This window comes from Guillardia theta (assembly GCF_000315625.1).
Source record: "Guillardia theta CCMP2712 unplaced genomic scaffold GUITHscaffold_14, whole genome shotgun sequence".
In the NCBI taxonomy this organism is placed as follows: domain Eukaryota; class Cryptophyceae; order Pyrenomonadales; family Geminigeraceae; genus Guillardia; species Guillardia theta.
In genome coordinates this window covers 662206-679300 of record NW_005434660.1, presented here as the reverse complement: position 1 = coordinate 679300, position 17095 = coordinate 662206, and the positions used below count along the sequence as shown (strand labels likewise).

At 57.1% G+C, this 17095-nt stretch overlaps 7 protein-coding genes across 7 annotated transcripts; 3 read left to right on the top strand and 4 right to left on the bottom strand.

Moving 5' to 3' along the window:
• Positions 1-284: 284 nt before the first annotated feature.
• On the bottom strand, positions 285-695 carry GUITHDRAFT_103819 (hypothetical protein; the record flags this gene model as incomplete). Its single annotated transcript, XM_005837517.1, has 1 exon — positions 285-695. The coding sequence occupies one exon, from the start codon at positions 693-695 to the stop codon at positions 285-287; it is 411 nt and encodes a 136-aa protein (XP_005837574.1).
• A 116-nt stretch (positions 696-811) lies between these two features.
• On the top strand, positions 812-1818 carry GUITHDRAFT_103818 (hypothetical protein; the record flags this gene model as incomplete). The annotated part of the gene is made up of 4 exons (XM_005837516.1): positions 812-1405; positions 1457-1499; positions 1542-1693; positions 1735-1818. The coding sequence occupies 4 exons, from the start codon at positions 812-814 to the stop codon at positions 1816-1818; spliced, it is 873 nt and encodes a 290-aa protein (XP_005837573.1).
• A 563-nt stretch (positions 1819-2381) lies between these two features.
• On the bottom strand, positions 2382-6727 carry GUITHDRAFT_135223 (hypothetical protein; the record flags this gene model as incomplete). The annotated part of the gene is made up of 12 exons (XM_005837515.1): positions 2382-2385; positions 2420-2514; positions 2643-2756; positions 2833-3078; positions 3137-3214; positions 3345-3446; positions 3543-4799; positions 4911-5252; positions 5367-5600; positions 5648-6416; positions 6498-6576; positions 6625-6727. The coding sequence occupies 12 exons, from the start codon at positions 6725-6727 to the stop codon at positions 2382-2384; spliced, it is 3423 nt and encodes a 1140-aa protein (XP_005837572.1).
• A 1011-nt stretch (positions 6728-7738) lies between these two features.
• Positions 7739-9281, bottom strand: GUITHDRAFT_135222 (hypothetical protein; the record flags this gene model as incomplete). The annotated part of the gene is made up of 3 exons (XM_005837514.1): positions 7739-7872; positions 7920-7996; positions 8047-9281. 3 exons carry the CDS (start codon positions 9279-9281, stop codon positions 7739-7741), a joined length of 1446 nt encoding a protein of 481 aa, XP_005837571.1.
• Positions 9282-10266: 985 nt separating this feature from the next.
• GUITHDRAFT_103815 (hypothetical protein) lies at positions 10267-10728 on the top strand (the record flags this gene model as incomplete). The annotated part of the gene is made up of 1 exon (XM_005837513.1): positions 10267-10728. The coding sequence occupies one exon, from the start codon at positions 10267-10269 to the stop codon at positions 10726-10728; it is 462 nt and encodes a 153-aa protein (XP_005837570.1).
• A 563-nt stretch (positions 10729-11291) lies between these two features.
• GUITHDRAFT_103814 (hypothetical protein) lies at positions 11292-12280 on the bottom strand (the record flags this gene model as incomplete). Its single annotated transcript, XM_005837512.1, has 3 exons — positions 11292-11498; positions 11554-11749; positions 11799-12280. The coding sequence occupies 3 exons, from the start codon at positions 12278-12280 to the stop codon at positions 11292-11294; spliced, it is 885 nt and encodes a 294-aa protein (XP_005837569.1).
• A 1460-nt stretch (positions 12281-13740) lies between these two features.
• Positions 13741-16311, top strand: GUITHDRAFT_161832 (hypothetical protein; the record flags this gene model as incomplete). The annotated part of the gene is made up of 5 exons (XM_005837511.1): positions 13741-14909; positions 15020-15761; positions 15814-15869; positions 16029-16058; positions 16255-16311. The coding sequence occupies exons 1-5, from the start codon at positions 13758-13760 to the stop codon at positions 16309-16311; spliced, it is 2037 nt and encodes a 678-aa protein (XP_005837568.1). The 5' UTR covers positions 13741-13757.
• Between the last annotated feature and the right edge of the window lie 784 nt (positions 16312-17095).

Below are 17095 nucleotides of genomic sequence, written 5' to 3'. Positions count from 1 at the left end.
CTTCGCTCCTACACCTTCCCCTCGCTCTCACTTCTACCCACCTCCCACACTCTTCCCCCCTCTCCTCTTTTCCTCCTTCCTGCTCCTCTCTGAACCCTCCTCTTCTCTCTCCTCTTCTCTCTCCTCCTCTCTTCTCCTCTTCTCCTCCTCTCCCTCTCTCATCTTCTCGTACCTCTTCTGTCTTCCACAGCCGAAGGTTCGGGTCAAGTTCTGCCATTTCCATCCCCGCTGATCTAATTGCCGACATGGGGTGGTCCAAGTCAAACAAGGGGGTGGGGGTGGGATCAGAAGAGGCTGCTCACTGGGACCTGCTCCGCCCCCTGCTCCGCCCCCTGCTCCTGCTCCTGCTCCTGCTCCTGCTCCTGCTCCTGCTCCTGCTCCTGCTCCTGCTCCTGCTCCTGCTCCTGCTCCTGCTCCTGCTCCTGCTCCTGCTCCTGCTCCTGCTCCTGCTCCTGATTCTGCTCCTGCTCCTGATTCTGCTCCTGCTCCTGATTCTGCTCCTGCTCCTGCTCCTGATCCTGTTCCTGCTCCTGATCCTGCTCCTGTGCTCCTGTGCTCCTGTGCTCCTTCTCCTGCTCCTGATTCTGCTCCTGCTCCTGCTTCTTCTCCTGATCCTGCTCCTTCCCCTGCTCCTGTCGCGATCGAACACCGCCTCCATCCCACCCCTTATCCCTCGTGCTCGCTTCTCCACCCATCCCTCTCCTCCTCGTCTCTAGCTCCCCCCACCTGCCCACACCCCTCTGGTTCTCTTCTGTTATCCTTCGCTTCTACTTTCGTCTTCCTGCCACTTCAGATTCTTCCAGCGCACGCGATGGGACCAAGGCTCTTCCTATCCTTCCTCTTCCTCGTCCTGAACGTGCCATCCACGCTTCAGTTCGTCCTTCTCCCTGCACTCTCGCCGAGCTCGAGCCTTCACTCAGCGCCGAGTAGGAGGTGCATGCGGTCACTGAAGATGAGCAGGAGGGCAGGGCAGGGCAGGGAGGGGCCCGGGGAGGCTGGGGAGAGGAGAGGCTTCCAGTCTCCTCAGGAGCTGATCCGGCAATGGAAGGCGACAAGGAGGTTCGACCAAGACGCGTTGACGATCAGCGGGGGAAGCAGCAGAACTTTCATTCCCGTCCTCTTCGTCAGCAACATGTGCTACAGAGCCCTGCTGGCCGAGAGGCTCATGACTCAGATCATACAGCGCCTCCAGGCCCCCCCCTCCTCCACCGCCAGCGCCGTCGCCCTCGAGCGCCTCCTCGTGCTGTCAGCTGGGCTGCGGAATGCTCCCGGGGAGGCAGTTCCCCTCCCGCTCATCGCGTCGGCGGCTGAGAAAGGCATCGATCTCACGCACACTAACCCGCGAGCAGCCTTCAGCATGGAGGACCTCGACAACTTCGACTTTCTTGTCTGTATGGACGACGAGGTCAGTCCTGACCCTCTCCCTCCCTCCTCTTGACGCCCACGACTCTACAAGATCCGGGACACGCTACTCGAGCTCGCCACTCAGTCGCAGACAGGTTATGTGGTGTTATGACTGGACATGTTTGACGTGCCAGCAGCCTCCTACGACACGTACGAGAAGAAGATTCTGAGCCCTCGCACCCTCCTGGCGAACTCACCTCTCTCAGCTGAACAGGAGCAGCAGGACGGCGAGGAGACAGGAGGGTGTGAAGTGAAGCCGTTCATGGCTAAGGAGAAGCTCGACGAAGAGGTACGAGGATGCTGCTGCGCCCTCGCTCACTGGCCGTGCAGAAACTCTCGCAGGCTGTTCCTCAGCTGCGACAGCTCTGCGATCTGACTGTGAACTTCCTTCAAGACATCGGGCTCAACCGTTGATGTTAGTCAGTTACTCGCATTACACTCTAGCTCTAGCTCTTGCACTTCTCCCTCCTGCCTTTGCTCGAGACACGTTCACCTGAGGAGACGTCAGCATGCGAGGGAGGGAGGGAAGGACGAGCTGAACCTTGGTGTTCTCCTTCTCTTCTTCCTCCTCCTCTTCCTCCTCCAACGACTCGTCCACGTGCCGCTTGCTCTCCTTGCCACGCGTTGCTCGGGTGGGCTTGGGCTGTCAGGCATGTCAGGGGGTTGGGGGAGGGAAGCAAGCCTCACCGTCTCTTCCTCATCGCTTGGCTCAGACTCATCGTCACATTCCTGTGCAACGAGATGAGAAGCGAAGGGGAGGAGAAGGAGACCCACGTCTTCGCTCGCTTTCTTCTTCCTTCCTCTTGCCGGCGGCTTCCTGCCTCCTCTAGCTGCTGCCGGTTTCCTCGCAGGCTTGACGGCAGAGCGAGGAGCAGAGCCCTCTCCTGCCTCTCCTTCTTCTGGGTTGTTCGCCTCCTGAGACGACTCGAGGACAGCCTTGGAGCCCGTCAGCTTCTCCTCCTCCTCCTCCTCCTCCTTCACCTGGATCTTGCTCTCAAGCTCGTCGCCGACGCACTTCCCTTCCCCGGCCTTCGGCAGCTTGCGAGCCTTGGAGACGATGAGAGCGAAGGACGCGCTGATGTCCTCATCGAAGAGCTTGTCAGCAAACGCCTGGAGTGAGCGTCAGCCGAGAACATGGAGGGAGGGAGGGAGGGAGGGAGGGAGGGATGGATGGAGGGATGGAGGGAGGGATGGAGGGAGGGAAAGAGAGAGGAGGGAGGGAGGGAGGGAGGATTGACCTTGAAGTTTGACTCCTCGCAGAGCCGTTTGACTCCTTTCTCGGAGAAGTTAAGGTTCGACAAGCAGAAGGCGATGTCTCGCCACTGCCGCTGATCGTCCGTGGCACGGAAGCGCTGGGAGCAGAGGGAGTGAGTGTAGAGAAGAAGAAAAGAGGAGGAGGGGGGGGGAGGGGGAGGAGCGCTGGGGCACCTGACAGAACTTGTCCACGAGTCCGTCCGTCTGCTTTGCCTTGTCGATGAAGGAGAAGACAAAGCGGATGATGCGGCGGAACTTCGCTTCCTCCAGCTGGGCAGCCGACAGCCTCCCGATCATGTCGGGCAGGAGGTTGTAGAGCAGCATGCCCTGGTTCTTGTGCCTGAACTCGAAGAAGAAGAGCTTTGCCATCTCTGCGATCCGCTCGTCCCCGTCCTCCAGGCACAGCGCCATCTCGCTGATCTGTGGAAACCTCGTCACCTTCCTGCCCCCCTCGCCTGCTTCCTCCTCCTCTTCTGACCTGCCCCCGCACTTTGACCATGTCGTTGAGGACGAGGTGGGTGAGGACAGTCAGCGTGTTGTGTCGCACCTTCACCTCCTGCATGCCACGTCACTTCCTGGAGCAAGGAGAGGCGAGGGGGAAAGAAGCATCGAGGGAGAGCAGGGGGAGGGAAAGTAAAGCTGGAAAGAGAGAGAAGAAGGGGAGGGGGGAGGGAGGCTCGCAGCACCGGGTCACGGAGGAGGGCGTAGATGTGAGTCATCCAGGGCTCCGTCAAGTTGGTCCAGCGGAACGTCAAGTCGCCGAGGGCGACGACGATGTTGGAGCGAACCTGCATGAGGAGTAAGAGGAGAGAGAAGGGAGGAGAGATGAGAGGGAGGAGAGGGAGGAGGGCGAGGGTGATGGAAGGGGCAAGGAAGGAAAGCACCTGGGGGTCTGGGGAGGCGATCATGATGGAGAAGAGGAGCTGGAGGTTCTCCTCGCAGTACTTGCTGCTGACGCACATGAGCTTGGAGAGCGCCAGCACCGCTGCCGTCCTCACGCAGCTCTGAGTGAAGGCCCCGTCCTCATCCAGGCACACGACCCTCACCAGCCTCCCGTACATCCCCACCAGGTGCTGCTCCTGCAGCAGGTCCCGCTCTCCCACTTCCCTCGCCCTCTCCGCCCGGGTGTCCTGGATGGCTGCGTCTTCACCTCCTACGGTGGCCTCGATGCCTTCCTCCTCGTCCTTGGACTTTTTCTTCTGCTTGTTCTCCTCCTCCTTCTGCTTCTGCCTCTGCTGAGCTGCTCCAACTGACTCGGCGAGCGCGAGCTGCTTGATCGCCACGTGTCCCAGCACGTGCAGGAAGCGAGCGAGTCGCCAGGCCTCGCATGTCTTGGACCCCTCCACGCCCTCCATCCTCCTAGCCAGCACCTGACCGGCTGCCTCCCGGAGCAGAGCAGCGAAGGCGTCGTGAGGGCGGGGGTGCAGGAGCACAAGGGCGTTGATCGCCTGCTCTGCGGCAGGGAGCCACAAGTCGTGACGTGCCGCATCCTCGTAGAGGACGACAGAGGAGAGAAACCGCGAGACGAGCGAGCGATCCTGCTCCTCCATCTTCGCGCCTCGACCTGCCAGCCTCTCTGCTACCAGGCAGAGGCTGCGGCTGATGACGGGAGAGCGCTGGAGTTCCGCGAGCTTCTTGCCACGGACGAGCTCGAGGAACTTGGAGGAGAGGGAGAGAGGAGCCTTGCTCGCGCAGAGAGACAGGAAGATCGCTGCCTCCTCGTTCCCTTCCTCCATCTTCTCCCACAGAGCTGTGAGGAGAGGAAGAGGCATCGCCCCGCTGTCGCAGAGCTTCTCCAGCACCTGCTCCAGGGATGCCACCTCTCCCACCGTCGCCTCTCGGATCAGCTCCGTCAGTCGCTGAGCAGTGAAGAGGAGCGCATCTCTGCTCTGGTCCTCCTGGAGCGGGGAAAGGAAGATGCTGCCGTAGGCCTCCACCACGCTCTCGCAGACCGACGGCTCCTTGCTGCAGACGAGGAGGAGCATGCGGCGGACACTCTGCTGCGCCACCTCCATCTGGAAGGGATAGACGGCGACGAGGAAGTGGATGGCCTCGGTGACGTCGCTGACGGTGGAGGAGCGAAGGAGCGACTCGATGATGACGACAGCGCGATGGATGGTGGTGACAAACGTGACAGCTGCCTGCAGGTTGACCAGAGTGTCAGAGAAGGAGGAGGAGGAGGGTAGTTAGGAAAGAGGAGGAGGAGGAGGAGGAGGAGGAGGAGGATTGGGACTTGCCTGATAGAAGTTCACCCTCGATCTGAGCTCCTCCAGCTTTTCATCTTTTCCCTCTTCAGTCTTCACTCCTTCAGCCGGCTCCTCCTCCTTCATTTCTTCCTCCTCTGCCTCTTCCTTCTTCACTTCTCCCTCCTCACCATCTCCCTCCTCCTTGGTAGGGAAGGTCACAGCGATCTCCTCCTCTGCCTTGGTCAGGTTGGCTTCAGCTTCAGCGAGCTTCCCGCGGAACACGGAGAGAGGAAGCGAGTGTGCGTACGGATTCTTCTGCACGAGGCCCCGCAGAAGCTGGATCGCGCTCTTGCGCACCTGAGCTGACTTGTCCTCTAGCCGAGCTGTGGCGAGCTGAACCACCGCAGGCTACAGGGGTGTCAGTTGCAGAGATGAAGGGGGAGGGGAGAAGAGCTAGGGAGAAGAGAGAGGGAGGAAGGGACAGGGAAGGGAGGAGAGGGAGGGAGGCGGGGAGGGATTGACCTGAGTCTTCTTGGGGATGGCGTCTTTGTCGCAGAGCATGGACCAGACCTGCAGGACTTTGCTGCGCGTGAAGGCGTTCACGTCATGCGTCCTCTCGCGCATGATCTGCAGGAGGCTCTCGCGCGTCTTGATGAGAGTCTCCGACCTCTCCTTCCTCACCATCTCCGCGAGCTCGATGATGGTGCAGCCGATGACGTGGAGGACGGCGTTCCTCATGACGTACGACTCGCCGTACTGGGCAGGCACGTCAGACCAAGAGAGGGGAGGGAGCGAGTTGAGACCTGAAGGTGCGGGTTCAACACGCTCATATGGCTCAGAGCAACCGAAGGCGCCATCTCCGCCAGCTCGCAGAGGAAGGAGGAGAAGTTGCGAGCGACTGCCGCGTCCCTAGCGAGATCCGCCATGGGCATACGACCGATCTCATTCATGACCTCGGCGATGAATGAGGAGAAGGAGTGCTGTGACGCCACAACCAGGAGCTCTGCCGCAGCAACTGTCGCGTGCTCGTGATGGTTCAGCGCGTTCATCAGGTGGCTTGCAGCGTTCACGTGCTGCCCCAGGTGTCCGGCGCAGGAGAGGATGATGTTGTTGATGCATGCTCGTGTGTCCTTGTCCTTGCCGCAGGCAGGGATGGCGAGAGCGTTGAAGGCGACAGAGAGGAAGAGGTTCACAAAGTTCTCCTCCGGCTTCGAGGGCGACCACAACCGTTGCAGGTTTGCTTGCAGGATGTTGCGGAAGGTCTGAAGCAGCTTCAGCCGCTGGGAGTCCCACGACCAGAGTTCTGCTGCTCTTCCTCGAGGTTTGGCCTTCCCCTTGGCTGGTCGGGCAGCCTTCTCGATGCCCGAGGCCTCGCTAGAGCTCTTCTCGGCCAGGGAGCTGAGCCACCTGAGGAGGAAGACGTGCATTCGCAAGGCACTCCTGGCCGTTGCGAGCTCTGAGGAGGAGGAGGAGGAGGAGATGCTGTCGATGTAGACGCCGAGGCACGAGAGGCCAGTAACCAGGACATCGAACACTCTGCTCCTCACATTTTCTGTCAGCTCCTCATGCGACCTGCCACCATCATCGTCAGCTGGAGCTGATGTTGGCGTTGAGGTAGACGGAGGAGGCGGGAGGGGAGAAGCTTCCGCTCACCTGATGATGCAATACAGCAAATCGAACGAATCGTCTTCGCAAATGTTTGTCGAGTTTTCGCACAGCAAATCAATCAAGCCTGTCAATGCAGTTGAGCGACTTGAAACATTGAAACATCCATCTCAACCATCGAGTCTTGGAAGGGCTTCCGAGAGATCGTAATCTTGCACATGGCATGCCGCATTCGGATCAAGCAGGTCATCCGGTTTTGATGGAATTACGAACTCCATCCTTGTCCACCTGAAGAACAATCAAATGTTGCCAATGATAATCATAGGAAGATCTGGTGCATCATTCAGATCTGTTATCATTCTCACTGCCACTCGAAGTCAAGTCCCGAAATTGCATTCATTGGAAACTTAGACTTCTTCAGTCTATCTTTCACTGGGAGTTAACACCTCTCTTTACGAATATCTTAACAAGCCAAATATGTAGAAGGTCCATCAATACGATCCAGAAAACAGGATGTTATGTAAGCAAACTCTCATTACATCGCATCCTCCTGCATCAGCTCTTCAACCCAACCTGTTGCAAAACTTTCCCTTCTATCAACTTGGCTCTCATCAGCCTATCCAATCGTCCACTAAAGTGTGTTTGCTACTCCCATGATGCCTCGGCGATTCCTTTGTCTCCACATCACTCAGCTCGGCTCGAATCGGCTCCACTGTGCTCTGCTTTCTCATAATCTCTCACCTATGCTCTCCTAGTCTATCCTAGTCTATCCTCGTGTCCTGCGCTGTCCTGCCCTCTGCCATCCTCCTCTCCTCTCCTCTCTTCGCTTCTCTGTCTTGGTGTGTCTGCCATTTTTCTACTCGCCTTCAAACGATTTTTCAAATTTTACTCAATATGTACCCCTACCCTTCAATATCCCACAATACACCCCACCCCTCCGTCTTTGCTGAGCAAACTACCCACCCCCTTTTGTGAGTATGTAAGGGAGGGGTGGTCACGGCCTCCAGGTGCAGAAAGCGGAGCTAGTCAGGTATGGCAGTACAGGGCCCAGGGGCGCGTCAGGGCGAGAGGAAGAGGACTCGTTCCGAACCCATGCTGTCAGCATGCAAGAGACTCAGGTATGCTTGAGATCGTCGTCATGCTGGACTCTCGATCACACACTAGGACTCCGACACGCAACAAGAGGCAGAGTAGGCAAACAACGACGAGGTCTATAACTCATTGAAGCATAACAGCACAATGAAGATCGCCGCTATCACTCACATCTCTTCACTCAATCAATCTATGATTCAGTTGTCGCTGTCGCTGTCATAACCACCGCTCTGCTCTCTATTCACATCCACACCCAGCTCCTCCAGTACTTGACAAACTTGCGAGTATTCTGATTGCAATGACTCAATCTTGACCTCAAGATTTTGCATGTCTGAACATCAGAGTCATGAGCAGCATTGATAAGCAAGGACAGCACACCTTCAAGGCTTGTGGTGTTCGACATGCCATCAAACGAATTGATGCATGCCGTGATACTGTTGTTGATCTCGTTTAGCCTGAAGACATCATCACATCAGCAACATGTGTAGCAGGGCTTCCATCCAACCTTCTAATCAGAATTCTCTTCATCTTCTTGCTACGAGCAGACGCATGTGTTTCCTGTGACTTAGCAAGCTTCCGATGCTGCACCGGATTCGATTCTTCGTGCTGTTTGTGTTTGGAAGACTCCGCGATTCCACTTCCAAGTCTGCACCTCGCCGACATTTCCTTGGGCTCGGTCTGACAAATCCGATCGGTTTGGCAAGAAGTGTCTGCACTTTGACGGTGCACTTGTCTGCGGGGCGCAGAGAGATGTGCTTCAGGCTCATCGGGTTCAGCGAGAGGTTCAGTTTCAACTGCCACATCCTTGACGCGCACTGTCTTGGTTCTTGCTTCAATTCTTCTCCGAGAATGATGATCGTCCGCATTGCGAGCAGGAGGCCTTGAACAGGGAGCTGCCTGTGCACTGACCTGTGTACCAACACTTCTGCTCTGAGGAGGAAGGACGGTCTCAAAGTGCTTTGGCTGAGCCCTGTGTGCGGTTGGAGAGGGAAAGAGAACTTCTTCGCTCCATAGCAGCTCCAGCCTTGGGCTCGGCTGGCTCACAGGCTCCAGCCCAAGTTTGTTTCGGCATCGGCATGCTGCGGGAGAGGGGCAGTCGTCTTCATCCTGATACATGACAGACTCCGACTGCTGACGGACCACCGCATGCTGGAGACGGGCCGCAGCGGAGGAGATGGTGGCGAGGTACTTCATGAGGTTCTGCGACTCTTTGTAGAGCACGGCCGCACTCTCGTACCGATCTCGCGGGCTCATCACGGAATACCCCACCGCGGGTTGTCTCGAAGGCTCAAAGTGAGCGCTGTGAAGTCGCGCTGCTTCCTCTTCATGTCGAGCTGGTCTTCTCTCCGACGGCTGCCTGGCGGTCGAGGGCATGTCGCGCATTCTCCCCGGGGGTTCTGCCATGTCGCCGAGGGTCTGGTATAAATCAGGCCAGCAGAATGACTCCAGCGGAGCGCTGGTGTCAGCTCTTCCTCTGAGGTCATTCAGTGGATAGGAATGCTGAGCAGAGGATGATGAATACTGAGGCTTGAGGATGCCGTGGCGAAAGATTTCCGACGACGACGAGCTCCTGCTATCCATCGAGGCGTCGCTTCCGTCGAATGTGACTGCTGGCTCCTCAAGCACCTCGTCGCGTATGCCAAACTCAAGTCTTGCACGATCAAACTCTGCACGAAGCTTGGATGTTTCTTCATGGAGTATGTCCCTTATGCCGGAGGAGTGCCCGGTTGTGAACCTCATTTTAGGATCGAACGCTCTGTTTTCGTTTCAGAGACAAGAGGATGCGATAGTCAGGTGAGGAGATAAAGATTGAGACAACTGAAGCAAAGCTGGTACACGTCTATCCTTGAGAGGGAATGATGCGATATGATTGAGATCAGCAGTGGTGAGCAAGGCCACCCTGGCTTACTTGAAAGGGGGCATTCGAGCAGGAGCAGTGATGTATACATCGCTGGTAGATAGGGGGTGGGGTACTGGGAAACTCTGAAATAGGATTGAAATCATGTTATCTTTTGAAAATAATTCGAGAATTTCTTTTAACGGAAGATCGGTAAATCATGGACAGGGGTAGCTGACATTGTTGGTGGTAGGTACTCGTGGTAGGGATAGCAATGATAAGTCGCTGTTTTTTTTCACCTGGGGTACCCAAATAGTATTTCACATAGGGTACTTTTCTGGGGAAAATTGTGGGTCTATAGGTTGAGACTACCGGTACTGAATGATTCTTGGGGGTAGGGGTATGTTCGAGGTCTACTGGTATGGGGTAGGGGTAATGTGAGCCGCAAAAATACGTGGACGCACAGTGAAAACCAAGAATAGCCAAAGGTGGGTCCATATAGGGAAATGAGGGGGTAGTATGAAATGTAAGTTAATCTTCACCCACCCCCTGAAACTACTTCCATCACCCCGTCATACCCCCAAAAAGATTTTATAGCTCTCAGTGACCCGGTGCTTTCTCGGGATCGGCAGCCCGGTGGCCCGGGGCTACTTTGAATCCCGAGGCAGGCTCGAGGTAGATTTGGAAGGGAAAGGAAGCACAGGATGAGGAGAGGCGGAGAGGAGGGAAGTAGGAAGGACTCTGGGAAGTGAGAGGGGGATAAGGTATCCAAACAGATCACAACAGGCAGAGCAAGGTTGAACATTCAAAATGCAGGTGAGAAGATACGTTTTCCTCATGGCAATATCTTTGTCACTGGTGGCTCTCGAAGCGACGACGTGCACGCAGATGGGAATGCGGTGCATCGGCCTGCGGGGTGGGGCAGATGATGACAGTCTCTTCGACATCAGCAAGGAGGTAGAGGAAGCTGAAGCTGAAAAGATCCCGACTCTTCATGTGGAGGGAGTGGAGGATTCCGTCCTCGAACAACAGCCTCCGGAGATTCTGCAAGGAGACATCCACTATGGTTCTGAACACTCTTCAGATGGAGATCCTTTCGCAGATACCCCCATACGACAGTCAAGACCCTCACACGAGAAACATGCTCGACGTCCAGGTGCCGACCCGTCAGAGTTGGACGACCTGAGCGAGGCCGAGGCGCAGGACGTCGAGAGACTGACTGCAGAGTTGGATGCAGACATCCAGAGAACGATGGCAGAGGACATGAAGCTGTCGGATGATTCCGATGATCAGGTCGACAGCAGGCACAGCAAGAGCGCTCACAGGGATAACCCCAGCAAGGTGCGGTAGCTGGCCCAAGTCGCATCATCTCGCTGGTGGATGGCACCGCGAAGCAAACATCTGTTGAGGTCGCGGAGACGAGTTACAAGGATGATATCTCGTGAGAGGCTAAGACGGGGACTGAGCTGGAGTTCTCCTCCAGCTGGATGAGGAATCGGTTGAACAGCCACTCCATGCGCATCGTCAGGAGCGTGTCGGGCTGATCGCCGAAGATCCGAACCTTGAGGGCCCGTCAACGAGTATGGCAGCCGCTGCAAGAGACGTACTGCAGTTGGGGTCGGCTGATGGTAACGAGCGATGACGAAGTGATATGGAAGAATGAAGTAAGAGAAACCCAGCCGTCGCAACTGCCAGCGAGTACGTCAGTCGAAGAGACGTTTACAGCACAAAAAGTAGAAGAGGCAGAAGAAGCAGAAGCCTCGCCTGTGCCGCGTGCGTCGTCTTGTCCCACCCATATCCTCGGAAACGCTCATCGTAGAGAGGAAGGTGCTTCCTGCATCACTTCCATCAGTCCTGGCACAGGGCTCCCGAAGAATCATGCCTTGATCCCAGAACGAAGGGTTCGAACCCGCTCAAGTCTGGGAGAGGACCATAGATCTGCTGTGTAGATCAGCAGAGAGAACTTTGCTAGAGTCTTTTGCCTCCTTTGCCTCCAGCCATGTCTCGATCTGCACCGGGCCGTGGGCTCCCGGGTTAATGTAAGTCTCTGCCACCACAACGCTCGCGTTCTTGAGACATTCGGCAACCCCTCCGATGGTGAGAGGGAGCGAGAGAAACGTCTGGGGAGAAGCCAACAGGTCACGATGTCGATAACGCAGTGTAACGGGCAGTAACCTCGTGGAGTTCGAGAGACACCAACCCCCATACGTGCAGGTCTTGTTGCGCGCGTCTGACTAGGGACTGGTAGGTCTCTTCCTCTGTCAGGTACTCCCAGAAGCCTTTGGAAGGGACAAAGTCGATGTCTATCACCATGATGAGGTCAGTGTACGACATTCTGACCGCCACGTTCCTGAGGGCGTTGATCGGGTACCTAGAAGTGTACAATCCTCAGCCGAAAAGAAAAGCAGGCAGAAACTCACAAGGTATCATACTCTTTGTCCGCGGTTTCAGGATCAAGTGCAAACAGCAAAGATATCCGTAGCCGGCAGCTACCGAGCATTTCAATCTCTCTATGCAGCTCCCGCAGGGCTTCTAGGTTTTTCTCCAAGTTCTCCCCTTGCCGCTCATGGTGCCTGAAGTATATGGCTGCAGACAAAGATCCCTTCCATGACAGTGCCTGATCTCTCAGCCGAGACAGTCTGTCGAGACTCCCCTGAGTCACAAGCGTGACATCTCGGTCTTTTTCTGGGATTCGAGAGTGCAGATAGTTTGGGATCACTTTGTACCTGACCGAGGTAGCATCGAACGCAGACCGAACATCGTCCTCTGTGTCGAGGCGAGAGAGGATGCATGCCTCGTCCTCTCTCCCATCTTTTCGGCATTCGCTCAACTCCCACGACCCTAAGCTCCTCAAGCTCGCCAGCGCCACCAACCCCAGCAGCAGCGCCTGCGATCCTGGCATTCCCCTCCCTTGCCTAATAAGGACTGTAAGCCGTTATAGTCAACTATGATAGTCACAATCCCGAGTCCGGCCGGGCCGGGCGGCCAGCGGGGCCCGGCCACTGGCCACTGGCACGGTGCGGCCCGGGTGTCTCGGAGTGTCAGGAGACGCCGGGCGGGCCGGGATGAGTCACTGGGTCATCCGGATCCGACTCCGATGAGAGGTCGGACGCCGCACTGGCTACCGTCGCGCCGGGCCCCCGGGCCCGGGGCCACTGGGGGCGGGCCCGGTTCACTAAGTCAAGTTAAGTCACAGTGCGCGAAGGCCTATCAAGTTCCAAGGCCCCACGCGGCGCCCGCACCGTGGCACCGTGCCAGCCGAACGCACCCGCACTGAATGACTCGGATGGCGGCTGAGAAGGACTCAGTGACAGCCGGCTGGGCCCGGCCGGGCCCGGAGCGCCGTCGGTCCGATCGGATTGACGGATCAGACTCCGCTGAGGCAAATAACTTGAAGGCTGAGGCCAAGAGTACCATATATAAATCTACTACGACCCAGTAAACTACAGCGAGACTGATCACTGTACGAGTCTTTCCTCTGAATAAATATATAAGTTCCCTTACAGTACTAATAAAGTGTACTCTGCTTCTTTTTGACTTTTTGTATTTGTACTGCTTCTTCCACCAACATACCAGTTTTTTATTTACGGTACTGCGACTGGTGCAGCCACAAACCGCGAGCCCGAGGTTTCTTAGCTATAGCTAGCTACGCTCCTCTTCCTACCTCCTCCTGCTCCTGCTCCTGCTCCTGCTCCTGCTCCTGCTCCTGCTCCTGCTCCTGCTCCTGCTCCTGCTCCTCCTGCTCCTGCTCCTGCTCTTTCACCTACTCCTACTCCTACTCCTACTCCTACTCCTACTCCTACTCCTACTCCTACTCCTACTCCTACTCCTACTCCTACTCCTACTGCTACTCCTTCTCCTTCTCCTTCACCTACTCCTGGTCCTGCCCCTGGTCCTGCCCCTGCCCCTGCCCCTGCCCCTGCTCCTGCTCCTGATCCTGATCCTTTCTCCTTCTCCTGCTCCTTTCTCATGCTCCTGCTCCTCCCAAGCTTGTTCTTGTCCTTGTCCTCCTCTCCGTCATCATCCCTCGTCCTCTTGCTTTTCCTCCTCCTGCTGCTCCTGCTTGTTGTCAGAAACCCAGCTTCATCTAAACTTCTTCTTAAATCTTAGCTTCTTTCAGTACCTCCAAGCTCCTGTAGGATTTTTCACTGTTGCTTCTTTGCCCTCCGCTGTTCCTGTCCCTGCTTCTGACGTTCCGCCTTTGCTTGATCCTTTATCGACACTATCGCGCACCAATGCCTTGAAACTGCCACCTACACCATCCTCTTCCCCCCTCGCTGTCCGACTGTTTTTCTTCTTCCTTGCTCCGTGCATGCTCTCCTCGCCCGCTTGCTGTCAACCCACTGACCTGCTGGCCGAGCAGCAAGAGCCAGGACAGCATGGCATCATCGGCCAAAGAGAGGCTTCGCGAGGCCATGAAGCACGGCAGGTATGAGTATGCAAACCCGGGACGGGACGGGCAGGCTCGGCTGCGCGTCTTTCACAAGGGGCAAGTGTTCCTGACGGACCACAGCGGCAAGAATCTCATCTGCTCCTGGAGAATCAACGGGGAAGAGGAGAGAGAAGCTGAGGTCCTCGACTCAGGGGCCACCCACACCGTCATCGTCGTTGACCACAGCGGGTCCATGCGGAAGAACGACGTGCTAGGATACGAGTCGAGGATCTCCGCGGTGTATGACTGTCTGATCCGAGATCACATCCAGCCGAGGGTGGAGCTGCTGCGAGGGAAGGGGCCGCTGCAGGAGAAGCACGTCATCTCCCTTGTGCACATGTCCACTGAGCCGACGATCGTCCTCCGCAGGCATCCCATCAACGAGGAGCTGATCCCTATGATCAGAGCCACCATCAGCTCGCCGAGGTGCCATGGCCATTATGTCCCTGCGCTGGATGCTGTGCTCGAACTGCTGAAGCTGTCGAGAGGAAGTAAGGAGAAGCTCTTCCTCTTCTTCTTGAGCGATGGCGTACCGAGCGATCACGTCGACAGGGTCTGCTGCCATGGCGTCTTCGTCTGGAAGTCGATTCCTTCCCACTACACCAGCAAGCCGTCACTCCGTAGGTGCCCGGGGAACGCCCGGTGCCGGCGAGCGGTGGTGGAGGAGGTGACGTCAGAGTGTCTGGACAAGATGATGATGATTGGAGACATCTACGGTCGAGATCGAGTGTTTGTTTGCACGGTTGCCTTCGGGCCCAGCAACGAGGACTACGAGGTCCTTGAGAAGATGTCGAAGGTGCTGCCCAACTCTTCCTTCCAGAAGCTGGGGCTGTCGTCCAACTGCTTGCGGACGGCCTTTTCCTCTCTCACCAGCACCGTCACTTCGCTCTGCAACGAGTTGGCTGGTGCCTCCCTCAGCAACAGGAACGTCGAGCGAGACACGTCGGACAGGGGGGCGGCGAGCACAGACACTGTAGACTTGCGTCGCGGCTGGGACCTCTACGTGGTGAGGCCTGCGGGGAGGACAAGCGGGGCCGGAGAAAACATGACTATCACTGCCAAGTACAAGTGGAACTTCACCACCAAGTCGCTGGAGCCAGTCAGCGTCGCCCCTGTCGTCGGCGGGTTCGTGCACAACCGCAAGTGGTTCGGGCAGGGCTCGGAGCGCTACGCTTCCGATGCATGGAAGTGAGCTTCCGCAATGAGCAGGGGGGAGGTCTGGTGACGCGACAGGGCCCGCGGCTGGTCGCCAAGTCGTCCATCTACATGGAGCTGGCGAACACGCTGAAAGATATCTTACCCTCCTTCCACGTGCAGAGCGATGCGCATGCCATGTCCGTGCTCTTCAACCGGCGGCTTCAGGGCCCTGCTGCCTGGAACATTCACTTCATCCCCTGCTTCGCCTACGAGCTGCGGGACGACAGCTTCAAGGACGGAGTCGCCTGGGTCTACGTGGAGGAGGAGCTGGAGGGCAACTTTGTCAAGTGGAACAACAACAATGGGTTCGTGCGGCGCTCGCGCAAGGCCAAGGAATGTCTCGTCTGCGGGGACAACCCACGGCAGATACGCCTCTCCTGCGGTCACGCGATCTTCTGCCTCGAGTGCCTCAGGAACTTCCAGGTCGAGCATGACAAGTGCCCTGTCTGCCGCAAGACCATCGAGCCGCACAAGAACAAGCTGCTCGACGCCTCGAGCTCCCGCGACTCCTCGACCTACGTCGCTCCTGCCGCTGACAGAGGCCTCGGAGCGATTCTTGAAGAGGCAGAGGACGAAGAGGAGGAGGAGGACGAGGGAGAAGCAGTCTTGACGCACGAGCACGACAACGAGGTGATCTGTGTCGACGATCTCCCTCAGTGCTTCTCCCACTTCACTTACCAAGTCAGCGACGGCCATACGCTCGTCTGTGACCTGCAGGGAGTCTGGAACCCCGTGGACGGTTTCTTGCTCACAGGTAGACGCGGGAGGAGAGGAAGGAGAGAGGGAGGACTGAACGCTTGCGGCAGATCCTGCCATTCACACCGACAAAAAATTGGACGGGTGGAAGCACAGATCGAACAAGGTCAACTCCTCCTCCTCCTCCTCCTCCTCCTCCTTCCTCCTCCTCCTCCTCTTTCTCCTCCTCCTCCTCCTCTGCGTCATCTCCATCTCCATCTCCATCTCCATCATCAATTATCCCCCCCAACAATCCCACCTCTTGAACCCTGACATCAAGTTGCAGCGGCAGGAGGGGATCAAGACGTTTTTCCAGGTAAAGATGGAGCAGGAGGGAGGAAGACAGGAGGAGAGGGGGCGAGAGGGTAAGGTTCATGTCGGTGGGAAGAGATGGAGAAGTCGAGGGAGAGGACGAGGATAAGAACTAGCGGGAGCAGAGAGGGAGAGCGAGGTAAAGAAGGGGAAAGGAAGGAAAAGGGCAGCAGGAGGAGATGAGCTGAAATATTTTGCAGAGTCATACATGCAACATCTTCTGCAGGAAACTTGGGCTGAAGATGCCAAACCTTTAGAAGGAGCGAGGAGGAGAGGGAGAGTGCCAGCCAGAATGTTATCTTACAAATACAATCCTAACCTCCTCCTCCTCCTCCTCCTCCTCCTCCTCCTGATCCTCCCCTTTCAGAAGCTACTCCTCTTGGCTCGCTTGAATAGTTCCTGATGTCGCTGCCTCCGGAAGAAGTTGGGAGTTTGTTGCTTTCCTCCTCTGCCTCCCCGCACGTCTCCTCCTCTGTCTGCTCCTCTGCCTCCTTTCTCGTTTCCCTCCTTCCATCCTCCTCCTCCACCACCACCCCTTCCTCCTCTTCCTACTCCCCCTCCTCTCCCTCCACCTCTCCCTCCTCCTGATTCTCCGTCCTTTGCCCTGCTGCTCTGCACGTCTCCCTCTCTTCCTCCTCTGCCTCAACGTCAGTCTCGTCCTCCTCTGTGGCGTCAGCATCACCTGCTGCTGGGAGCGGACGAGAAGCGACGAAGCCGATGCTCGGCGAAGGCGCTGGGAAGAGCCATCAAGAGCAGGATGAGGCAGCACGCAAAGGGAGCAGGAGCAGGAGCAGGAGCAGGAGCAGCAGGGGCAGGAGCAGGAAGAGGAGGTAGGAAGAGGAGCAGCAGCAGGAGGTAGGAAGAGGAGAACCTGTCCCAGCGCTGGTCCCACCGCAAGATGCTGCCTAGCCTCGTCTCTCCTCCTCCTGCTCCCTCTGGTCAAACGCGCGCAAGCTTCATCGCCCTCGCATGACCTCTGGACCATCGGGCGAGGGAGAAGAAGGCGTACTCAAGCGCTCGCTGAACGTTGCGAATGTTGAA